Below are 23,631 nucleotides of genomic sequence, written 5' to 3'. Positions count from 1 at the left end.
CTCATTCAAAAGATATTGAGGTTTAATCAATGGCCACTTTTACGGTGCCAACAAGAAAAGTCAATAAGTAATTTATGAAAACAATAAAACAATATATGGTTAACTTTTTGGGGGGAACACAATATTGGGATGCAGAGACAACTTTTCTACCTGCCTCAGCTAAAGTGGGTTGGGAAATACTCTGTAGGGTCTCTACGCGAACAAAATATGTTTAGTTTTGGAGGGGGACTGTGTCCTACCACCTGCTGATGGTTTTCACTCCACCCCTCCATAACCCCCTATGTAATACATTGTACATAGAATACATATAGGATTGTAGAGAGAAAACCTTTCTACCCGTATCATCTGAAGTCGCGTGGAAAATACTCAGTAACGTCTCTACTAACCAAATATGTGTAACTTTGGAGGGGGACTGTGTTATAGACATATGCATTTAGTCTTGAATGTTATATTAATTCCAAAATAACAAATTAATGTACTGTTATTTTGATGAATATCAGTTGGGAAGACAAAACACCACAACACTTTTTCTTTTGCTTACCCTGCTCGCTTCCAGTGTGATATAAAATGCCATTTCATACGAGACTTTCATGCACTCTTGCCTTGCCCCAATGGAGGTACCAAATACCAATTATTAGCAGTTGATTAGTCGAGAAGTCAACTGCTTCAAAAACACAATGTAAACAATGATGGGCTAACATATCTGTTAAACAAATTAGATTAACGTAATGGGAATGGCTGCAACTTTACACATATAAACCAGCCCAAGGCCAGTCTTGACATGAACCAAAAATGCATCATGTCAATCACTTGGCCTGACAAAATAAAATATTTTTGAGGCAGTATGCTAGTAAAATCATGTTGATATATGTTTATATCACCCCAATTATGTACAGCCTTCTAACAATTTTCTTCAACCCACCTCTCCATCTCTCCAAATGGTCATTTCTTAGAAAGAGTTATTATTACTTAGCCTTTGTATTGTCTTATTTAAAGAGCTTGGTTGTGTATGTGTGCCATTCAGAGGGTGAATGGGCAAGACAAAATATTTGAGTGCCTTTGAATAGGGTATGGTAGTAGGTGCCAGGCACACCAGCTTGTGTCAAGAACTGCAAAACTGCTGGTCAACATGGGACAGCATCCCTGTGGATGCTTTTGACACCTTGTAAAGTCGATGTCCCAACAAATTAAGGCTGTTCTTAGGCCAAAAGGGGAGAGGGGGTGAGTAAGGAGTTTGGTTTACTCAGTGTATTGCATTGCAGTGAATGGAGTGGGTGGAGTAAGGAGTGACTAGCACTCTGTTAAACCCATTACACAGCAAAAGAGACAATTTATACTGAACAAACATATAAATGCAACATGTAAAGTGTTGGTCCCATGTTTCATGAGCTGAAATAAAATATCCCAGATATGTCCATACTGTATGCACAAAAAGCTTATTTCTCTCAAATGTTGTGCACAAATTTGTTTACATCCCTGTTAGTGAGCATTTTTTCTTTGCCAAGATAATCCACTGATCATTATACAGGTTTACCTGGAGACAATAAAAGGCCAAATTAAATTACATTTTATTAGTCACATGCGCCGAATACAACAGGTGTAGACCTTACAGTGAAATTCTTAATTATGAGCCCCTAACCAACAGTGCAGTCTCTAAAATGTAATGTTTTGTCACACAACACAATACCACAGATGTGTCAAGTTTTGAGGGAGTGTGCAATTGGCATGCTGACTGCAGGAATGTCCACCAGAGCTGTTGATGATGTGGCCTATTTAAAAAAAGAACAATGATAAACAGGGAATATAAAACGGCAAGACAGAAGATATGGTGAAGTAAGGAGTTTTATTAAAAAGCAGACTTCTCAATGTTGCATTTGAAAGAAATCAGTTACTCTTGAACTACACAAATGTCAACCTCAACTAAAACTGATGGTGGAAGGAAAAAACATAACGAGGATGGAGATTTTGTATTCTTTATGCAACATCAAAAGTGTCATCTTGTGTTTGTCTTGTATATATTATTGATGCTTGAGTTAGAAAGCGCATACACATTTTAATCATCGTCATTTAAAATATAAAGCAGTCACAGAGTTCCATTAAAACCATTTTGCCAGGATCCAACCCTAAGGAACCCAATCTCTAAGAGATCGACAAATGTCAAGTCACTTGTCCTATAGATTTGTCAAGTAGGCTAAGTTACCCCAAAGCGCTGCTCTAGGATCAGCTTAAGCTACCCTCATCCTGAATATGACATTTAGGAGTAAAAACACAGCAGGTCCTGGATCAGTACTTAAGTGGAACCTATATCTAAAAACAATCAGGTTCTCAATCAAATCTACAGTAGCTGAGAGAGGTGCACTGAGAACCAATAAGTTTCCTTAAGCCAGTGTTTCCCAACTCCGGTCCTCGAGTACCCCTAACAGTACATATTTTTGTTGTGGCCCTAGACAATCACACCTGATTCTACTTGTCAACTTATCATCAAACCTTTGAGAAGTTGAATCAGGTGTTTTTGTCCCGGACTAAAACAAAACGGTGTGCTGTTAGGGCTACTCGAGGACCGGAGTTGGGAAACAGTGGCCCAGGTAATCCTGAGGGCTGGAGTTGGAACTGCCACGGGCCTCCACTCTGGAGTAAGTAGCTCACATGGACCAATAGCAAAGCTGGAAGCAACAAGGCAGGAATTAGCAGGAGCCCAGCTATTGACGACAGATCTCCCATAGTGCACGTGGGTCCTCCCTGTTCTGATTGTCAGCGCTCTGAGCACATGGCTTTGAAGGTTGCTCCCAGAGACTTAAGTCTGTCGTCCAACCTTCTCTCTTACATTTATTAAATTAAATGTATTTATTCTTCATTTTGATGGCATTATGTCCAAAGACAAACAAACAAACTTAGTGCAGTTATTTTCTTAGTCTGTCCATAGGTTCACATGCACATCCATTGCAATAGTCAGTCTTCCAATTCCTCAGACTTTACTGTAGTAAGCTGGGTGGGTTTATGCTAACAGTCAATAGGTTTTGTATTGGTAGACAAAATGGACACTCATTCATGGCCGTCTGCTTTGTCAGAAGCGACCATAGCAAAGAGCTTGATATAATTTAGAAGTAAAATGTGTCAAGATCATAGACTTCAATAAGGTAGGAATAATGGGTGTCTGGGTATCAGCATGCATTACAGACATTTAACAAAAAGCCTGTTGTTACTGAGGCTGACCCTATTTCAACATGTCGAAAATCCATATGAAAGGACTTGTAGTTACTGTATTTTAGAACCTCTCCTTTCAGGACTAAAAGCCAAACCAGGGGTACTGAGTTAGAGCTGTGTAGAAGTGTGTACTGTAGGAATTGGGTAACCATATGCCACACAAAGCAGTTGGTTATGGGGAACACTTAACAGCTCAGATTACTGTGTGCAGACTGTTCACATTGCATTGCCAAAATGGTGGATTTACACACCCACTCAGCACAATCTCATATTCTATCCTACTCATTGAATTCCTAGGTTTTGTTGGACAAGCTGGACCAAAATGCAATGTCAGATTATCTCTGATTTCTGGTAGTCAATAGGCCTCTATTTGAAGAAATAGCAAAGTGCTACACTAACGTAAACATAGTAAATTATAGCATTGTATTATGTTACATATGGGACAGAACTTTATTTCTTCAGCCACCACAAAAAGAGCTCATTCTCTTTCGGTTAGCCACGACATTCTCTGAGCTTCACTCAGTTTTCTAGTGCAACATCATTTCATTTCCAACTTCACCCCCACAAAAAGACGTTAGGGCGAGAGCTAAGAGTACAGTTTGTGAGGGTGTTTTTTGGGGGCTTGGACAGAATCAGGTACAGAATATGCAGAAAGGCAGGCAGGAAGCGAATCAGATATAAACAAGTTAAAGCATTAAAAACGGTAAATAAACAAAGAGAATGTACATAAGGGCTCCTATGGGTGAAAGTCTGTACTACTGTAGCCTACTCCATGGGTCATCTGAAGCTTTTCCAGTCTTTGTGGACATTTATGGTGATAACTGTTTGAGTGTGTGATATATCTTGCAGATTGATCAAGTTCACATGTTATCCAGGTGGATTTGAAATAACAGTGACACCAATAACTAAATAACCTGCCACTCAAGCAGTATAGACCACTAATGACAAGTCATGGAGTAAACCTGGTTGTTATACGATCCAGTAGCATGAAACTAACAAAGGTTTCTAATATATGTGATAATATGTCACCATTGTAGTCTGTCAGATTCTCTAGACCTATACAAGCAGTTCCACGCAAAATGTCACAGTATTGTTTTTCTCGAGTTTACACATGTTTTGCTGAGATTTAGGAAGGCAAATGGTTCGGGGCATAAGTCCAAAGTCATTATTATTATTTGCTTACAAGAACACAGTTCTTAAAGCCTTAGGGGTTATTTTCCAAGAAAAAGCAAGACATCTCCATCCTAACCTCACCTGCCAATGTATTCTGAGAAAACAGAGCCTATTTCCCGTCAGCATCATTTACCTTAGCATTCAGAACTGTACATAAAACTCTCCATTATGTCATTAGGACTCTAAAGCTAGTTTCTGTATTTGTTGAGGTCCCAATGCAAACAGATGGTGACTAAGCACAACACTCTCTCCCCCTGCAGTCTCAATTAAGGCACTGATCCCCGCCCCTTCTTCAGAACAGGAAAACTCACCTCCCTAATGACAGTATTTTACTGGAAAGCCATTTCACTTCCCCTTAGAGCCAGTAGTGGTTGCACATGCAAATTGACCAAAGGAGTCGATTTGCAGTTATTACCTCTATATTACAGGTTTGGTTTACAGTCTATCTTTCCTATCTTATTAGTGATTTGCAACAAGCAGGTTTACTTATAGATGAATAGAGATTGAGAACAAGGAAGATAATTGGTTTCTTGTCGGGATGTGGATAGAATAAGTATATAGGCCTACAGTACAAACATTGCTAGTTTGACTGTATATTTGGAGATTTTCCACAAAGGAAGACTTTCACAGTGCTACTTTATTGAAATCACACAGCAGCTCTAGTGGCCTCTAGAGGGAAAGTCAGATACCCCACCTTTGTTTTCAAAGAAGTGTCATGTTATTCCATTCTCTGGCCCACTTTTAAATGAGTACATACAACACTGTACAAGGTGCTAGAAAATAGTTATCTTGTGGTACCAAGATACTGTATTTTACTGTACAGTACTGTGCCCGTACTCTACCAAGGCTAGGTGAAGCAGTTCTACAGTTCACATTTACCCATAGTCCCACACACCCATTCACCCATCCCCCTCCCCTGCCTTATTCTCCTATGCAGGTCACATTTCTCAAAAAAAATACTCTTGTAAACATTTTTGTTTTCTCATTACCTAGTGCAATTATAACCCTGTGCTCCTTATTAAAGAAACCGGACCATGTTAATGCCTCCCCAAAAGAACCATACAACAGGATCATATAGATATTCAACACAACATAACGGGCCCAGTCTAAAAAATGGCACATATAATAAAGCATTTGAATTTGACAGAGGAAATGTGATCTTGTTGTTTCGTTGTTATGAGATCCCAAGCCAATATGATAACTGCCAGCGTCTTGAATCGTGGCTTAGTGTAGGCTGTAGTCGATTGACATTGATATTCGCTTCTAAAACCAGATCAATCTTATTTTCACTTAATATAGAACAATAACATATGACATACATGATGTGCTTTTGCATCATGTGATTATAAGACAACAATTCAAAGCAAGGCTTTTCAGAAGGCTGGCCATTAAAATTATTGTCTTGGAAGTTGATTATTTAGGTTTTTGGGACCACTCCAATTCTACTGTCTCCTTACGTTATGTTTTTACCCAGGTCTTATGATCAAGTACACATTCATAAACTACAACATACAGTGTGGGTGTCTGATAGGCCTATCAATGTGTTACCCCAAGCAACTTATTCCGGTGGGTTATCGACCAACCATTATCGTTAGAAGCTATTTATAGACTTCTTCCCTACTTTTGGCAAAAAGTAACAGAGCGAGAACAGACAAAATATATAAAAACTAAAGTGCAACAAAACTAGTAAATGTCGCTGTGCAACATTTTGTCTCTCGTCTCCCCTCCTGCCGTAGATCAACAGTCGCCGTCAGCATGACCGACCATCCAAGTCCACAAACCTCAAATCCTCCAATCGAACAAGGAGATATGGGGGCAAATTTCAGTTAGCCTACTTCTTTAGAACAGTCTAGGCATCTCCATAAGCTCCCCATCAATCTCTTCCTATAACCTCTTCAAGTGCAAATGCAATAAGCCAACAGAAATGTATCATATTAGTTTCATTCAATAAATTACAAAAAACAAATAGCGGATGCAAGAAAGCTGTAGGCTGGGTGCTGTAGTCTTAGTGCTGATCCTTTCGAGCACGCCGTGACGCTAGTAAAACCGTGCTTTTCACCGGCAACTCACTTTGAAGTCCTCACTACTATGTAGTATGCTCAATTCAGCATGTCTCTAGTGCCCTCCACCCCAGATGAAAGCCAGGCCATACCCAAGTTAAGAAACCTGGGTGAAACACAGGCGAAATGCATGATTCTGAATAGAAACGCATATATAAAGGTACCTCCTTCCATATTAATGATATATCTTCAGGCAACTGCAGCTGTTGTTTCTTTTCTGTATGCATATTCATAAGTGGCTCTGTTGTTGATGTATTTTAGATTCTCTGTATTCGTTTTGCATGCAAGCTTTCTGTTCAGTGCATGTTCGTGTCTCTGACATTTCCATGACTCAGTCTGTGTTACTGTGTACTATTGTAAGGGTATGCTAAGTTTGCAAGCACTGTTAATCTGATTTGTCAGAGTCTCAGATGCATCTGTACTGTATTAGAGGTTAAAATCACAAGGTGTGTGGGAACAGTGATTGTGCGTGTGTGTATATGTACTGTATGTACGTGCGTCTATCCGTTAAAAGACACAGGCATTGCATTGACTGGCCAATCAAAGATGACGTCATCTTGTCTAAGGATGATCCATAGACAAAAAGCTCTTCGTGTTTCCAGATAATCTTTTCATTTGCGTGGAAAACCACAACCCTTAAGCAACACAAAGGGAGGTTAAAAGTTTCTTCTCTCTCTCTCTCTCACAACATCACATGCTATTTTTTTTCCCCAACGTGAAATTGTTCAACTGATTTGCTGTATGTTGCGACGAGATCGTATTATATCTTCCAAGAATTTGTGTGGCACTTTAAGAAGGAATATGGTAAATTGTATTAAATACACTGAGCCATGTTGCTCCTGTAGAGTACTGTATGTTTAGTCTCTCACACCCCCAGTGTAGTGTGATCTGTTTCAAGGTTACTTAGGTTATTTATAGAACCCATGCTGCTTTCCTAGAAAGAGGACTATCATTTTACAGTCTTATCTGACCCACACTCCATAGATGTACAGTAACTGTTACTGTTGTGTAGCAAATTCTACAACTATGCAGGAAGGATAACACAGCAGTGTTACTTTTTTCAGTTTTAACTACAATGTGGTCTTGAAGATGAATACTAAAAATAGTCAGGAGAAAATTACCTGATGTCTCAGGTCTAAAGTAAAGTTCTTCCATGTTCAAATGAGAGATTTTTTTATTCTCGCTAAGTAATTCTGTTTGTTCCCCAGCAATGCTTGTGTCTGTTCAACATAGCACATCTTGTACTCCCTGCCCTGCTAAAGAATACACCGTGTGTGTGTTTTGTACTGTAAGTTCTGAGAGCATGGCTTTTTGTACTGAGAGGTTACCTTAGGAAAGGGCGAAGGAGGAGGAGGGGTGGAAGAGGAGAGAAAGAGCGAGTGAAAGAAAGTGTGGCGGTGGATGGATCAGAGATAGACGCCAGAGGATGTTCACTGCCCGTTCATTCTCAGGTCCTCTCCTAACTCCTTCCCTTCCTGTCCTGGGGCCATGTCATCCCGCCCCCCGGCCTCGCCTCCCGGCATCAAGGCCCCCTCCAACCCAGCCTCCTCCTCCTCCTCTTCCTCCTGTTCCTCCTCCCCTGCCTGGGGACCGACAATTTCTGCGTCCACGCCCTCCCCTCCAGCCTCCCCCAACCCTGGGCTGACTGTGTCCAACAGAGAGTGAGTCCTGCGTGGGTCCTTCTGCTCCGAGTACAGCCTCTGGTCCAGGGACAGGCTAGAGGGGGTCAGGGATTTAAAATCGGTTTCGAAGGGGAGCACCACCCCGGGTCCGGCGGCTCCCAGGGCCAGGCCCAGGCCCACACCAGCAGCCACCCCTACACCGGCCCGGTAGACCTCCATACCATCAGGCAGCATGGACTTGATCTTGGGCAGCCAGCGTTTGCGAACGCGCCGCGCGTTGGTGCACATGTCTGCGGCGATCACGTTCATCTCACTCTCTTTGAAGTTGGGAGCAAAGTTCTGACAGTAGACTGGAGAGAGAGAGAGAGAGAGAGAGAGAGAGAGAGAGAGAGAGAGAGAGAGAGATGGAGAGACAGACAGATGGAGAGACAGACAGAAAAAGACAGAGAGAAAGAACAAGAGACAGACAGAGGGAGAGAAAAAGAAAGAGAAAGAGACAGAAAGCGTTGGAAGAATAACCCGCTGTTTTGCCTGTGGCTCAGTCTATATGAATAGTTGATCAAAACCCCCAAAAACGAATATTACAGTATGTTACAGTACGATTTAAAATATATATATTTTTAAATGTACTCACACTTCCATAAATTCATAAATGCTTGTGTTTTCATAACCTAAAATTGCTAATGGCAACAGACTAGTCTGGAACATCACACTTCTTCATTCAAAGTCTCATAAACCATCTACAATAGTTTGACTCTGAAACAGTAACATCATTCAACAGAGGCTGCCATCCCCCTGAACCATTATCCTCCATTCTAAACAACCAGATATTTGACCATGTAAGATCACCGTTTGATCAACTTCAGACTCACGTTTGACAGCGTTGAGCACACGGCTGTCCAGAGGTTTCCTACTGGGGTCACTGGTGGAAGAGCGGATGCCAGTCCCACAACTGTTAGCCAGGGTGTTCCTGCAGGCACACAGAGCCAACACCAGAGGGCAGCATGAACACCACTTTCATATGAAACGTCCGCACTGCAAACCGTAGATTTATGTTGACTTGAGAAGATAGATTCATACATATATACTAAACTTTGTGCAAGTAAGGGCATTGAAAACAAGGAATCTAAATGTAAGTTGGATATGTGTATGGATTCTGAGTCTGAATACGATCGCATATGAAACAGACACTTCATCATGAAAACTATACTGATAAAGCTAACAGCTTCTGGATCTGAGTCACACCTAAAACATGTAAATCATTTAACTGTTAATCAATACCTTTTAGATTGGCTTTGACTTACCTGTCGAAGAAGGTGGCGAGCAGGCGACGCAGTAGGACTTTGTGTTTGATGCCAGCACACAGGTGACAGTTCATTAGCTGGCCCCGTGTCATAAACACAGATGTACCTTGGGTGGTGTGAGAGAGAGCTTCCTGATTGAAATAGGTTTCCCCATCATGACTCCATTACCCTATGTATTTATATCGCTACTTTATAACCCAACTCTCATTTCTTTCATTAAACATTTATGCTGTAAAAGTACTCTCACCGAGACAGTGCTATTTCACCCCATCACTTATCTTCATTCCCATCACTTATTTTATGTGACACCTCTTGAATAAATAAGATTTCCATCGTATTCATTACAAACGGCAAATCAACTTGAACATTTCATACAGCATTTGATCTAATCTCTACCTTCTACCTCAACCCTTTTACCAAAGACTAACAGAGACCTCAGCCTTGCTACTTCAAAAAAACTGGTCTCATCTAACCAGTATTCACCAATCCACCTCTCATTCTCTCCTCCTGCTGCCTACCTCCCACCAGCTCCAGTTTCTCCCCCGGGTCTCCTTCGGTGTAGAGCTTGGGGTGGCAGCGGTAGCCGATCTGGCTGACGAGGCTGGCGGGCAGGGCCACCAGGTCCCTACGGATCAGCACACAGGAGCGGCTCTCCAGGGACAGGGGCATGGCTGCCATCTCTGGCTTTTCCTGGACTGGAGAGGGACAGGTGAGGAGAGGGAGTGGGTTAACTCTGTAGTGGAAGAAATCATAAGTGTTATGGAAATAACAATAAACCCTTTCTATAGAGAGGGAGACAAAATCTCCCTGGGTGAAATACAGAGAGACAGAAAGACAAAGAGAGACAGGCAGACACACAGGCTACGATCTAGTCCTTCTACAGTGCTCTTACATATTTCAAGGAGAAAGCTAGATAGAATTTAACATCAGCCTACACACAAGGTTAAGGTGATCTCCATTAAAAGTGAGGGTGTTTAATAAATGATTCAAGGCCTAGCACAGCTAAGTTCCAGAATCGCAACGTGCTGTATCAGCATCTTGAGAGACACAGGGGGGAGTGTTACTGGTTTCAAACTGTGGATTAATTTCCCTCCCAAAACCTTCACATTGACCTCTAAGATGGCCCGCACACACACACACACACACACACACACACACACACACACACACACACACACACACACACACACACACACACACACACACACACACACACACACACACACACACACACACACACACACACTCTCTCTCTCTCTCTCTCTCTCTCTCTCTCTCTCTCTCTCTCTCTCTCTCTCTCTCTCTCTCTCTCAAATATCCCACAATGTCACCCTGGGGTGTTCTGACTGATTGTAGATAGAATGGATTTCATAAATATCTGAAACTCTAGACTTAGACAAACCTGTCCAATAGCAATGCCCTCTGCAACAAAAAATAAAAACCTCTGCAGTACGGACAGTGGGGTGTTTTAATGTCTGTGTGTGTGTGTACAGTGCATCCGGAAAGTATTCAGAACCCTTGACTTTTTCTACATTTTGTTCAATTACAGCCTAAAATGAGTTCAATACTTGCTAAATAAATAAATAAATATCACATTTACCTAGGTTTTCAGACCCTTTACTCAGAACTTTGTTGAAGTACCTTTGGCAATGATTACAGCCTCGAGCCTTCTTGGATATGACGCTACAAGCTTGGCACACATGTATTTGGGGAGTTCATCCCATTCTTCTCTGCAGATCCTCTCAAGCCCTGTCAGGTTGGATGGGGAGTGTTGCCGCACAACTATTTTTATGGTTCTCCAGAGATGTTCGATCGGTTTCAAGTCTGGGCTCTGGCTGGGCCACTCAAGGACATTCAGAGACGTCCTGAAGCAACTCCTGCGTTGTCTTGGCTGTGTGCTTATGGTCGCTGTCCTGTTAGAAGGTGAAACGTTGCCCTAGTCTGAGGTCCTGAGCGCTCTGGAGCAGGTTTTCATCAAGGATATCTCTGTACTTTGCTACATTCATCTTTCCCTCGATCCTAACTGGTCTCCCAGTCCCTGCCGCTGAAAAACATCCCACAGCATGATGCTGCCACCACCATGCTTCACCGCAGGGATGGTGCCAGGTTTCCTCCAGATGTGACGCTTGGCATTCAGGCCAAAGAGTTCAATCTTGGTTTCATTAGACCAGAGAATCTTGCTTCTCATGGTCTGAGTCTTTTGGCAAACTCCAAGCGAGCTGTCATGTGCCTTTTACTGAAGAGTGGCTTCCGTCTGGCCACTCTACCATAAAGGTCTGATTGGTGCAGTGCTGCAGAGATGGTTGTCCTTCTGGAAGGTTCTCCCATCTCCGCAGAGGAGCTGTCAGGGTGACCATCGGGTTCTTGGTCACCTCCCTGACAAAGGCCCTTCTCCCCCAACTGCTCAGTTTGGCCGGGCGGCCAGCTCTAGGAAGAGCTTTAATGGTTCCAAACTTCTTCCATTTAAGAATGTTCTTGGGGACCTTCAATACTGCAGAAATGTTTTGGTACCCTTCCCCAGATCTGTGCCTCGACACAATCTTGTCTCGGAGATCTACAGACAATTCCTTCTACCTCATGGCTTGGTTTTTGCTCTGACATGCTTTGTCAACTGTGGGACCTTATATGGATAGGTGTGTGCCTTTCCAAATCATGTCCACAGGTGGACTCCAATCAAGTTGTAAAAACATATCAAGGATAATCAATGGAAACAGGATACACCTGAGCTCAATTTCGAGTCTCATATCAAAGGGTCTGAATACTTATGTAAATAAGGTATTTCTGTTTTTTATTATCGACATTTTCAAAATGTTTGCAAATGTATTAAAAATCTGTTTTCACTTTGTTATTATGGGGTATTGTGTGTATATTGATAAAGAAAAATAAATAATTTTATACATTTTTGAATAAGGCTGCAACATAACAAAATGTGGAAAAAGTCAAGGGATCTGAATCATTTTCGAATGCAATGTATGTGTGCGTGCGTGTGTGTGCATAAAAGCCAATTCATGCTCGATCCGGAGATGGAGAGTATGATGCAATTGCGGAGCCGCCGGAGGCATGCAGAGGCCAAATTGAGCTCTGTACCGCATTGACGTGCGCCACCTACATTTTTTAACAATGTCGACGCCTCCGTATAGCTCCGTATAGCACCGCATTGACATGATTGGTTGATGGTAGGTGGTGGCAGGAGATCCAGTATAAAAACAAACTCACTTCCTGAACAACTTCCTATAACCTCATATAACATTCTCATAAGTCTACATAAATAAGACTATTTAAAGCCCACCATCAAATGAGCATGACAAGACACAATGCTAATAGTGCACGATGTTCATGATTGATGTTATGAGATGCATTATATGAAATCCCATTTTATGAGGCCACGTGACATTATTTATGACACATTCATGATTTTGTAAAAACAATGTATAGGTCAGCCTGGAAGACTGGCATGCACGGCTATCAAAGTGTTATCTGATACAAGAGTACTAACCTGATCCATTCTCCAGCTCACACGCAACACTCAGTAATGTGTTCATAAAAAATTGCCCCTTAAAACCTATTTTATACATGGCTGTTTTTGTGTGTATAAGGTGAATGAATTTACCTTACATGCATATTCTTGATTCTAACACTTAAAAATGAAAAAAATATTGCTTAATTTTTGCATGTTTCATGAACAGTGTTGGGGTAATGTGTTATAAAGTGACATGCTACTGTACTCTGATTACTTTTTTGTGGTAAAGAAATAACCTAACACAGTAGTTTTTCAATTTAAGTAATCAGTTACTATGTTACTTTTTCAAATAAGTACCTACTTACTTTTACAATACTTCTAAATGTTTCCATATATAGACACACCCTATGTGTTTTAATCAAATCAACTATATGCACTGAGCTTGTATAATACTTTCAGGTGTACTGTTTGATGAAATAATTAAGACACATAAATGACTCAAGAGGGAGCCAGAGATCAAGATAACCAGAAGAAAAAACCTGTTCCCAACCGTCCCCCTTCCGCTCCTGCTGGCCTTTGCCTTTTTCATGTGGAGGGCCAATTTACAATTTATCTTACAATTTCTACCGATCTGCGTGCCAGTTATGATTTTCATAAGCACATTTTCATGGAACAGTTTAATTTCAATTATAATAACGTATTTTAGATATATTGCAAACTAGGTAAAAATAGCCTACATAAAGCAAACAAACAAAAACAGGTAGAAAATATCTTGATAGAAATAAATATCCTATAAATCACTGGCTACACATGGAGGATTGTTCATGTTCTCCAATCGCATTCATCTCTCTACTCTGCCTGTCTTCAACAAACTTGAAACATTGTATCAACTATCAACTGGGTATGGCCTGCAACTGGGTCTAGCAAACTTACAACATTGTATAAATTACTCTGGGTTCTCAGAGTTTCCTGTGCCAGTGAGCTTCAGACAGACAAAGCTGTATTTGCGCAAGGGATAAGAAGTCATCTTTTTTTATGACGTTTACACTGGATCAGAGCATGACATTTTTCCCATTCACACCGAGAGTCGTGGTTATTGAAAGGGGTAGAGATGGATAGATTTTTCAAATACATTGAGGAACTATTGTCATTCTTAATGGATGTCAACTGTTCTGCCTGCGGATATGGAATCCTGACCTGTTCACCGGACGTGCTACCTGTCCCAGACCTATTATTTGACCATGATGGTCATTTATGAACATTTGAACATCTTGGCCATGTTCTGTTATAATCTCCACCCGGCACAGCCAGAAGAGGACTGGCCACCCCTCATAGCCTGTTCCTCTCTAGGTTTCTTCCTAGGTTTTGGCCTTTCTAGGGAGTTTTACCTAGCCAACGTGCTTCAACACCTGCATTGCTTGCTGTTTGGGGTTTTAGACTGGGTTTCTGTACAGCACTTTGAGATATCAGCTGATGTACGAAGGACTATATAAATAAATTTGATTTGATGTAAAAACAGACTTTGTTTACTTGCTGTTTGAGGTGAATAAAAAAAATACTTTGAGAAGCTCCAAAGTGGTGGTGCGTTAAAACAATTAGAAATACTATCATACATGCCCAAATGAGCACATTTATACTTTTGCGCGCAGGCCAGATGGTTTAGGCCTACATGTATACGTAATCAGGTGTGTGCCCTTACTCAACAATATGACAGGAGTGCTCCCAACAAAATACAATTAATAAATTGACAACCCATAAATGGAATGAAATAAACCAAAACTTGTTTCTCACAAGTGTAACATAGGTTGTGCGCTCTGCAAACAACGTGTCCACTCCGACAATGAGAATGACAAAAGACTGGAATAATAATATATTGAATGCATTAACAGAAATGACTGTAACCAAACAAACATAGCAGATTAGAAATTATAGGAATTAATGGTAAATGTACTACTGGTATATGGTGGTATATGTAATGGTGAGTTGCAAGACATTAACAATCAAAAGGCAAACAATTCACACAATTAAGTTATAAAACAATGAATGCGCACAAATTGGTGGGAGAGAGCACATTCTAGAGAGACAAGCCTGGTGCATCTAAGCCACAATCCCTTCTTCTTGAATCAACATTTAAAATTATACCCAAGACACATTATTTTCACACCTACTGTAGGTCTAAGGAATACTCTCACGCTTGCCGATATCTGTCTATGGACTGTACCATCTCCATGGCCTCCGCAATGGATTAGTCCAATGAGACAGGCGCGAATCAGTCACGTGTCCAGTGTGCCATGAATTTTTATTTACAATTTTTGACGGCTGAACTAAAAAAAATCTCAGTCTATCGACCAATTTTTTTTTTACATAACGGGTTACTTTTAATGCAAGTAATGTTGTAACATAACAAGTTACTTTTAAAAGTAACGTTCCCCATCAGTGCTCATGAAGTGAGATGTTGCAAGTGAGCCCTTGCTTTGACATGAAAGGATATTCTCATAACAAGAGGTAGTCAGAGAACTGGGCAGCACTTTATTTGATACAGTCCTGTAAAGTATTTGAAACAATTGGCAGTTTGGCAGGTGTTGGTATTCATTGTCGGTATTCATTTTGGGCTGCTTTGTACGAGTTCATTTGAAATGGTTAAATACAACTGGCAACTTTACACCAAATGGAACTTGTGCTTATTTTCCCTATGAAGTAATAGAAACCAGGAGGACTATATATGGTAATAATGATGACGGCAGCTAGGCAGTTATGTAAGGGATAAATGCAGACATTCTGTACATTATCTTGGAAATAATGGACAACGTAGTGGAGTTCATTTTTCCATGGTAATGTATAGAACAGAAGAGTTTATCCCGCTTATACCACAGTTACCAAATAAAACAATATTTACCGGTAGAAATAAAACATCTTCATTGATATTTTCATTTTTTATAACAAATTCATACTTTCTCATCTTTTGGTTGCTAGAGATGCGACCCAGTCGTTCTCTCGATTAGTTCTATATTTAAGCACGCAACCCTGATGTTAATTCTATATGTTCCATTACTATGCTCACTAGCAATGTTCTTATCCCTTGCATGCTAGCTAGCCAAATAGCTACGGTTAACAGTTACGACGTCTGCAGACAGAATAACAGCGAACTAGCTGAATTTGCATTTGCTTAAGCTGTTTTCTATGGACATTATTTTGGATACATCCATAACCATAAGCAGATGATGCCCAAATTTTGCCTGGCATAGTGCCTTCTCTCAGGACACTCGTCGATATAAATAGTTTGTTGCTAGCAAACCTGCCAATATGACAACCAAATAAAAAAATATCAGTTGCTGAAAACAGCTGGTCAAACCAGAAACATGTCAGAGGATTTGACAGCATAGCACCACTTGCGTCATGACTACCATAGAATTTCATGTTCATCATTCACCACATTAGGTCATCCCAAAAATATGTCTCTACAAAAACAAATCAATTGCTAGTTAGCTAGCAATGTTTTTCTTTGTTGGACCTGCTTTTACAATGCATCCAATTTCGGGTTTGTGTGGTTGTTGGTTTAGCTTTCTGTAACTTTGTAGCAATGGTCTGCATGTGTGTTGGTGCATATTGCATCATGATTGCAAGGTTTCCCAGTATCTTTTCCAACTGTCCCGATATCTTGTCCAACCGTCCCGTTATTTGGTTTTAATGTCCATTCTAGAATGCTCTTCTAGCCAATCAGAAACGAGTATTCAACAATGCTGTGGTATAACATGTATTATATGTTATTTCTACCGGTAAATGTGTGCTTAAGCATTGTTTTCTTTGGTAACTGTGGTATATGCGGGATAAACACCTCCGTTCTGCACATTACCTTGGAATAATGAACTCCGGCAAAGGGACTCGGCGGTCATACATTATTTTCAAGGTGATGTATAGAGCGTCGCATTTATCCCGCATATCAAAGTGAACACCAAGGAAATAGCTGGCAGTTAAACAAATGAGTAGCAGTTATACTAATATACAGTAACAGAGAACTGCATTATTAAGCAACAGTTGATACTTACTTCCGTATGGGTTGGCTGAGCGCCCATAGATCTGACTGTAGGCCTCTTCCGTGATCCCGTCATACGGCTCTTCCTCAAACTCCTCATCCTCATTCTGGTAGGAGGTTGGGCTGTCCGTGGTGGGCAGGCTGGAGGCCCCAGGACTGGACCTCTCTCCCCCTGCCACTGGATAGGGCTGCATCCCCGGGAAGATGGTGGTTCCCCCCGCCCCCGTGTAGAACAATGAGCTTCCCTTGGAGAGCCGCCCTCCCAGCTCAGATGAAGAGGAACCTTTCTTATGGTGACTCAGGCTGGGCAACGGATCGCACCCCTCCAGTTTGATCCTCCGCGTGGGCTGCACCAGGGAGGGGGACCAGCCCGGTGGCCCCAGGATGGACGTCCCTGACCCGGCCAGTGTGTTGTTACTGGGGCTCTGGGGCTCTGAGCCTGGTTGCTGCTCCTCCATGGCTGCCGTCTGAGAGTCACAGTGGGGCGAGTTGGCCTTAAACATCAGGTCCATGCCCCGCTCCACAATATGCTGGATCTGAAGATACCCGGCGGTGTACATCACCACCAGCTGCTCACTGGCTGCCATGGTCAGCTTTCCCGTGTAGCAGAAGGATAATATCAGCTGGAAGCAGGCGGGAGTCACCGACGAGGGCAGCTCAAACTGGCTCTTGGACGAGCTGCTAAACAGGTCTCGGAAGTAGAGGCTGCTGGCGGCTAGTACAGCCCGGTGGGCCTTGAAGGCCTGGCCTTTAACCAGGATGGAGACATCGCAGTACTGACCGAGCAGGCGCTGCTCATTGAGGGAGCCCAGCACCGTGCTGCCGAAGTTGGGGATCTCCAAGTGGAGCAGCTGGGACATGGTGGTGGAGAAAGAGGAGGAGGAGGAAGAGGCTTCAGAGAGTCAGCACTGACAAGGCCAGAGAAAGGGACATCTGTACAAGGAGAGAAGGAGGGATGGATTAGACTAATTGGAAAACTTGAGAAGAGAGGAGAATAGAGTATGTGAAAGACAGAGAGCAAAAAGAGATGTGAGACAGATAAGTGAAACCGATGTGTGAAACAGAGGGTACAGCGGGAAAGGGAGGAAGAGAGAGGGGGACGTTGGAGAGTGAGCAGAAAGAGACGTGACAGAAGAATGTGTGTGAAGAGAGAGACATGGGAGAACTGCAGAAATATGGTATAAAAACATAAATTAAGGTAATATGCAAAGTAAGTATTCAACGTAGTAGGCCTCAATGACCAAAGGAACAGTTAATATAATCAGTGTAATGATATACAGTGGGGCAAAAAACTATTTAGTCAGGCACCAATTGTGCAAGTTCTCCCACTTAAAAAGATGAGAGAGGCCTGTAATTTTCATCATATATACACTTCAACTATGACAGACAAAATGAGAAAAATAATACCCGAAAATCACATTGTAGGATTGTTAATGAATTTATTTGCAAATTATGATGGAAAATAAGTATTTGGTCAATAACAAAAGTTTATCTCAATACTTTGTTATATACCCTTTGTTGGCAATGACAGAGGTCAAACGTTTTCTGTAAGTCTTCACAAGGTTTTCACACACTGTTGCTGGTATTTTGGCCCATTCCTCCATGCAGATCTCCTCTAGAGCAGTGATGTTTTGGGGCTGTTGCTGGGCAACACTGACTTTCAACTCCCTCCAAAGATTTTCTATGGGGTTGAGATCCTTGAAATGCTTCTTACGAAGCCACTCCTTCGTTGCCCGGGTGGTGTGTTTGGGATCATTGTCATGCTGAAAGACCCAGCCACGTTTCATCTTCAATGCCCTTGCTGATGGAAGGTTTTCACTCAAAATCTCACGATACATGGCCCCATTCATTCTTTCCTTTACACGGATCAGTCACCCTGGTCACGTTGCAGAAAAACAGCCCCAAAGCATGATGTTTCCACCCCCATGCTTCACAGTAGGTATGGTGTTCTTTGGATGCACCTCAGCATTCTTTGTCGTCCAAACACGACGAGTTGAGTTTTTACCAAAAAGTTCTATTTTGGTTTCATCTGACCATATGACATTCTCCCAGTCTTCTTCTGGATCATCCAAATGCTCTCTAGCAAACTTCAGACGGGCCTGGACATTTACTGGCTTAAGCAGGGGGACACGTCTGGCACTGCAGGATTTGAGTGCCTGGCGGCGTAGTGTGTTACTGATGGTAGGCTTTGTTACTTTGGTCCCAGCTCTCTGCTGGTCATTCACGAGGTCCCCCCGTGTGGTTCTGGGATTTTTGCTCACAGTTCTTGTGATCATTTTGACCCCACGGGGTGAGATCTTGCGTGGAGCCCCAGATCAAGGGAGATTATCAGTGGTCTTGTATGTCCATTTCCTAATAATTGCTCCCACAGTTGATTTCTTCAAACCAAGCTGCTTACCTATTGCAGATTCAGTCTTCCCAGCCTGGTGCAAGTCTACAATTTTGTTTCTGGTGTCCTTTGACAGGTCTTTGGTCTTGGCCATAGTGGAGTTTGGAGTGTGACTGTTTGAGGTTGTGGACAGGGGTCTTTTATACTGATAACAAGTTCAAACAGGTGCCATTAATACAGGTAACGAGTGGAGGACAGAGGAGCCTCTTAAAGAAGAAGTTACAGGTCTGTGAGAGCCAGAAATCTTGCTTGTTTGTAGGTGACCAAATACTTATTTTCCACCATAATTTGCAAATAAATTCATAAAAAATCCTACAATGTGATTTTCTGAAAATGTTTCCCTCATTTTGTCTGTCATAGTTGAAGTGTACCTATGATAGAAAATTACAGGCCTCTCTCATCTTTTCAAGTGGGAGAACTTGCACAATTGGTGGCTGACTAAATACTTTTTTGCCCCACTGTAATTTACATGTATTTTTCAACTCAGTAAGTATGCTCCCATCAGTTTGACTGTATAAACTAATCTGTAGCCAGCAAGGAAACACATGTATAATAACTAGAAACACCTAACTTCAGAGACACAAAAATGTGTGACTTTGATAGCTCCCTTTACGATAACACCCAGTTAGAGCCAGGCATGCTCTCCAGACATATTTGCATACATTCCTTCTTTCCATGAACCTTATCTCTGTGTTTTTCTCCACCACACATTCGCCAGTTTCATTATTGAGCAACGCTGCAGGAGGGTTTCCAAGAATACAAATGGAAAATTGTCAACCCCTCTCTACCCCCCTCCATAGACACACACACACAGCCCTCCTCTCTCTCACACACACACACTTGGATGGACGCAAGCACCAAACACAAACACACACACACCTCCATCCCAGACAACTCTGACCTGTACAACCCAGTCCGTAGGAAAGGAGAGTGGACACACCATGGAGCTTCCGCACGCCAGGACCAGAAGAGAAGAAGGGAGGAGAGAGAAAAAAGCGCTCTGATGCTTTTCATCTGTCTCAAAGCCTTGCTCTGTCTCACTCAGCGCTCTGAGCTTTTCCCTCTCCCACTGTTTCTCTCTTTTAAAGATTTTCTCCCTCGCTCTCTCTCTCCTTTCACTCACCCTCACGCTCTTTCTCTCTCTCTCTCTCTCTCTCTCTGTCTCTGTCTCTGTCTCTCCCAGGGCTGAATTCAACAAGTGCTGCTGCAGCTGGAGAGAGCGCATCAGTGATGAAGGGAGTGGGAGGCTCTCTGTGTGCAATCAATGCAGCATCTATACGTATGTCGCAGGGAGAGGGAGGGATGGAGCCAGGGAGCGAGATGGAGAGAGAGAGAGAAAAACACAGGCTACAGTTACAGACAGAGACAGAGATGGAGACTGGGCAAGGGAGGGAGGGGGTGGGCTGAGACAGAGGGAAAGTCATCTAAGGACAGTACGAGCAAAGAAAGACAATTGCGTTTGGAGCAACTTCAGCTCCTATCTGGATGTAGACAATGGCCAAGAGAGAAAACATAATCAAAGAACTAAGTAAATAAAATTAAAGTTAAATCAGAGAAAAAGGGGAGCAGAGAGAAAAGGAGTTAATTATGCTGTAACACAGTCATTTGCTCTGAAATCGTCAATGCAATATCTTATTGAGAATGTGACTCACACAAAAACAGCTCCTACTATTACCACTACTGATTCTGAATGACGGAAAAGATTGAACTTGCTCGAGTTTGTGCAAGTATTACGTTAGATTCGTTTAAAATGCTGTGACTGTCTGTTGGGGGATTTCTAACATGAGCGAGTGAGTTCTCCCAGTGAGATGTCACTGAGTTCACTGTCTTAGTTTGTTCAGGTAGACAATTTCCTCTGTTGTTGTCTGGTTACATTTTTGCACAGGCACTAAGCAGGGCTCCCGGACTGGTGTTTGGGATGGATTAGAGAAGGAAAAAGGACCCCAGACGTCATTGAGTTTGACAGAGGAAAGCCCAGGGAAAGGTTAGACAGCAGCTTACAGTACAGAGAGTGTCTCTGCTAAGGACTGTGAGGGAAGCTGTGAACATAAAACAACCATGACACACATATGAGAGAGAGAGAGAGAGAGAGAGAGAGAGAGAGAGAGAGGGGTGTGGGCAGCATGAAATGTGTGTTTCACTCGTAATTTACTCACTGCGTAGCTATGTAAACAACACCTGCTATGTAAACAACACCAGAATGTTTAACTCCCTCCCTCTCTGGCTCTCTCTCTCTCTTACTCACTCCCTCTCAGACAAAAACCCAGCCTGCCAGATGTAATGAAAAGATACCAAAACTGGGCAAACTTCTGACTTCACATCACCACAGGGAAAGAAAATGGAGAAGGGAAATCACATAGTCAGTTAGTGTGGTCACACATCAGCAGTCATATTCCTGCCAGAGCAGTGGTGATGTCTGTATAAAAAACTAAAACTCAGACGAGTTCTGTCCCATTTAACACCTGCATACCGTTATTGACACTCTTCCCTCTTCCTGTCTGTCTGTCTGTCTGGTTGTCTGTCTGTCTGTCTGCACGCTGAAGCCTTAGGATACCTCCCCTCACTCCTGCTTTCTCTTTCCCCCTCCCTCTCTTCACACCACTTTCCCTCTGAGCTGCTGTCTTTCTGCCAATCAATGCACACGGGGCTGCAATGCAGTGAGTCCCGCGTGCGCCACAGCACAGAGAGAAGTGAAGCATGCTGGGTATAGAGTCTACAGACATGCATGTACGTGCCAGCCTGGGCAGAGAGGGGGAGGGGGAGCCAGAAATATGTTGAGTCAGGCAGACGGGACGACACAGCACTGCGCACAGCACATCAGAGAGAGAGAGAGAGAGAGAGAGAGAGAGAGAGAGAGAGAGAGAGAGAGAGAGAAAGAGAGAGAGGGCGATGCCACATGACAAGAATAACAAGATACTTTCATCAGAGAGAGAGAGTTAATGCGCTTGTGTGAGAGGGTGTTTGCATGTGTGTGTGTGTGTGCGCACATCCACTCTTTATGTGTCACTGTGAGTTATGAGTGTGTAGGTGTAGTTTATAGAATGGGACATGACATTTGAATGCTTTTACTGCTCCTTCTAAATTTATTGGAATGTGTTGTGGAAATTTGAATCAGGGCAGCACTCTGGGGCCTGGTGCTGATTACTTGTAGTAGCAGGCTGGAGTATTTGAATATGCAATACATGACAAGTAACAAAACACTGATACAATGATAGACAAGGACAGTCACACAAATGTAATACACAACGATACACAAACAATACAACAGCAGAAATGATGTGTGGGTTAGAGTGTGTCTGTGTGTGAGTGTGTTTGTATTTGTGTCCCTTCACAGTCCCCGTCATTCCATGAGATGTAATAATCCGTTTTTAAAGGTAATTTTACTGTTTTCTTGAGTAATTGGAGACAGAAGGGAGTTCCATGCGATCATTGGTCTGTATAATACTGTGCGTTCCCGTGAATTTGTTTTGTACTTAGGGAAGAGACCCCTGTTGACATGTCTTGCGGGTTATGTATGGATGTCTTAGCTGAATGTTATTTGATTATGCAGACAATCTGGAATATTCATCACAGTAATACTTCTCATAAAAACTAGGAGAGATGCAGTTAGTTTCCTGTCAAGCCTCAACCAGGAAAGACTGGCAGGCATGTTGTTGATGTTAGTTCTGTAGGTGCAGTTAACGGCAAGGTGTGCTGCTCCATTTTGAGCCAGCTGCAGCTTTGCTAGGTCTTTTTTTGCTGCACTTGACCATATTACTGGACAATAATCAAGATGGGACAAGACCAGAGCCTGAACAACTAGTACAGTTGTTTTTTGTGTAAAAAAGGCAGAGCATATTTTTATAACAAACATACCCCTCCCCATCGTCACAACAACTCTGTCAATATGACTTGACCATGATAATTGACCATCCAATCCAATACCTTTTTATTTATTTCACCTTTATTTAGGCCAGTTGAGAACAAGTTCTCGTTTACAACTTCGACCTGGACAAGATAAAGCCAAGCAGTGCAGCTGTATTCATCGACCTGGCCAAGGCTACGACTCTGTCATTCACCACACCTTGGTTTCTCAAATGACAGCCTCGCCTGGTTCATCAACTACTTCTCAGATAGAGTTCAGTGTGTCAAATCGGAGGGCCTGTTGTTGGGTTCAATTCTCGGGCTGACTCTCTTCTCTGTATACGTCAATGATGTCGCTCTTGCTGCTGGTGATTCCACCTCTATTCAGATGACACCATTCTGTATACATCTGGCCCTTCTTTGGACACTATGTTTACTAACCTCCAAGCGAGCTTCAATGCCATACAACTCTCTTTCCGTAGCCTCCAACTGCTCTTAAATGCAAGTAAAACTAAATGCATGCTCTTCAACCGATCGCTACCA

At 42.4% G+C, this 23,631-nt stretch overlaps 1 protein-coding gene across 1 annotated transcript in view; it reads right to left on the bottom strand.

Moving 5' to 3' along the window:
- Positions 1 to 1,824: 1,824 nt before the first annotated feature.
- Positions 1,825 to 23,631, bottom strand: part of LOC109874199 (nucleus accumbens-associated protein 2-like) — a 59,538-nt gene continuing 37,731 nt past the window's right edge. The window contains exons 2-6 of the mRNA XM_020466015.2: positions 16,870 to 17,789; positions 9,882 to 10,058; positions 9,364 to 9,469; positions 8,932 to 9,029; positions 1,825 to 8,409 (exon numbers count right to left, since the gene is read on the bottom strand). Of these exons, the coding sequence (XP_020321604.1) occupies positions 7,868 to 8,409; positions 8,932 to 9,029; positions 9,364 to 9,469; positions 9,882 to 10,058; positions 16,870 to 17,716 (1,770 nt within the window). The 5' untranslated portion in view covers positions 17,717 to 17,789 and the 3' untranslated portion in view covers positions 1,825 to 7,867. The remainder of the gene's footprint in view (positions 8,410 to 8,931; positions 9,030 to 9,363; positions 9,470 to 9,881; positions 10,059 to 16,869; positions 17,790 to 23,631) is intronic.

The sequence above is a fragment of the Oncorhynchus kisutch genome, linkage group LG29 (assembly GCF_002021735.2).
Source record: "Oncorhynchus kisutch isolate 150728-3 linkage group LG29, Okis_V2, whole genome shotgun sequence".
Taxonomy (NCBI): Eukaryota; Metazoa; Chordata; class Actinopteri; order Salmoniformes; family Salmonidae; genus Oncorhynchus; species Oncorhynchus kisutch.
The sequence above is the reverse complement of the archived record's forward strand: the minus strand, read 5'-3'. Positions and strand labels throughout refer to the sequence as shown.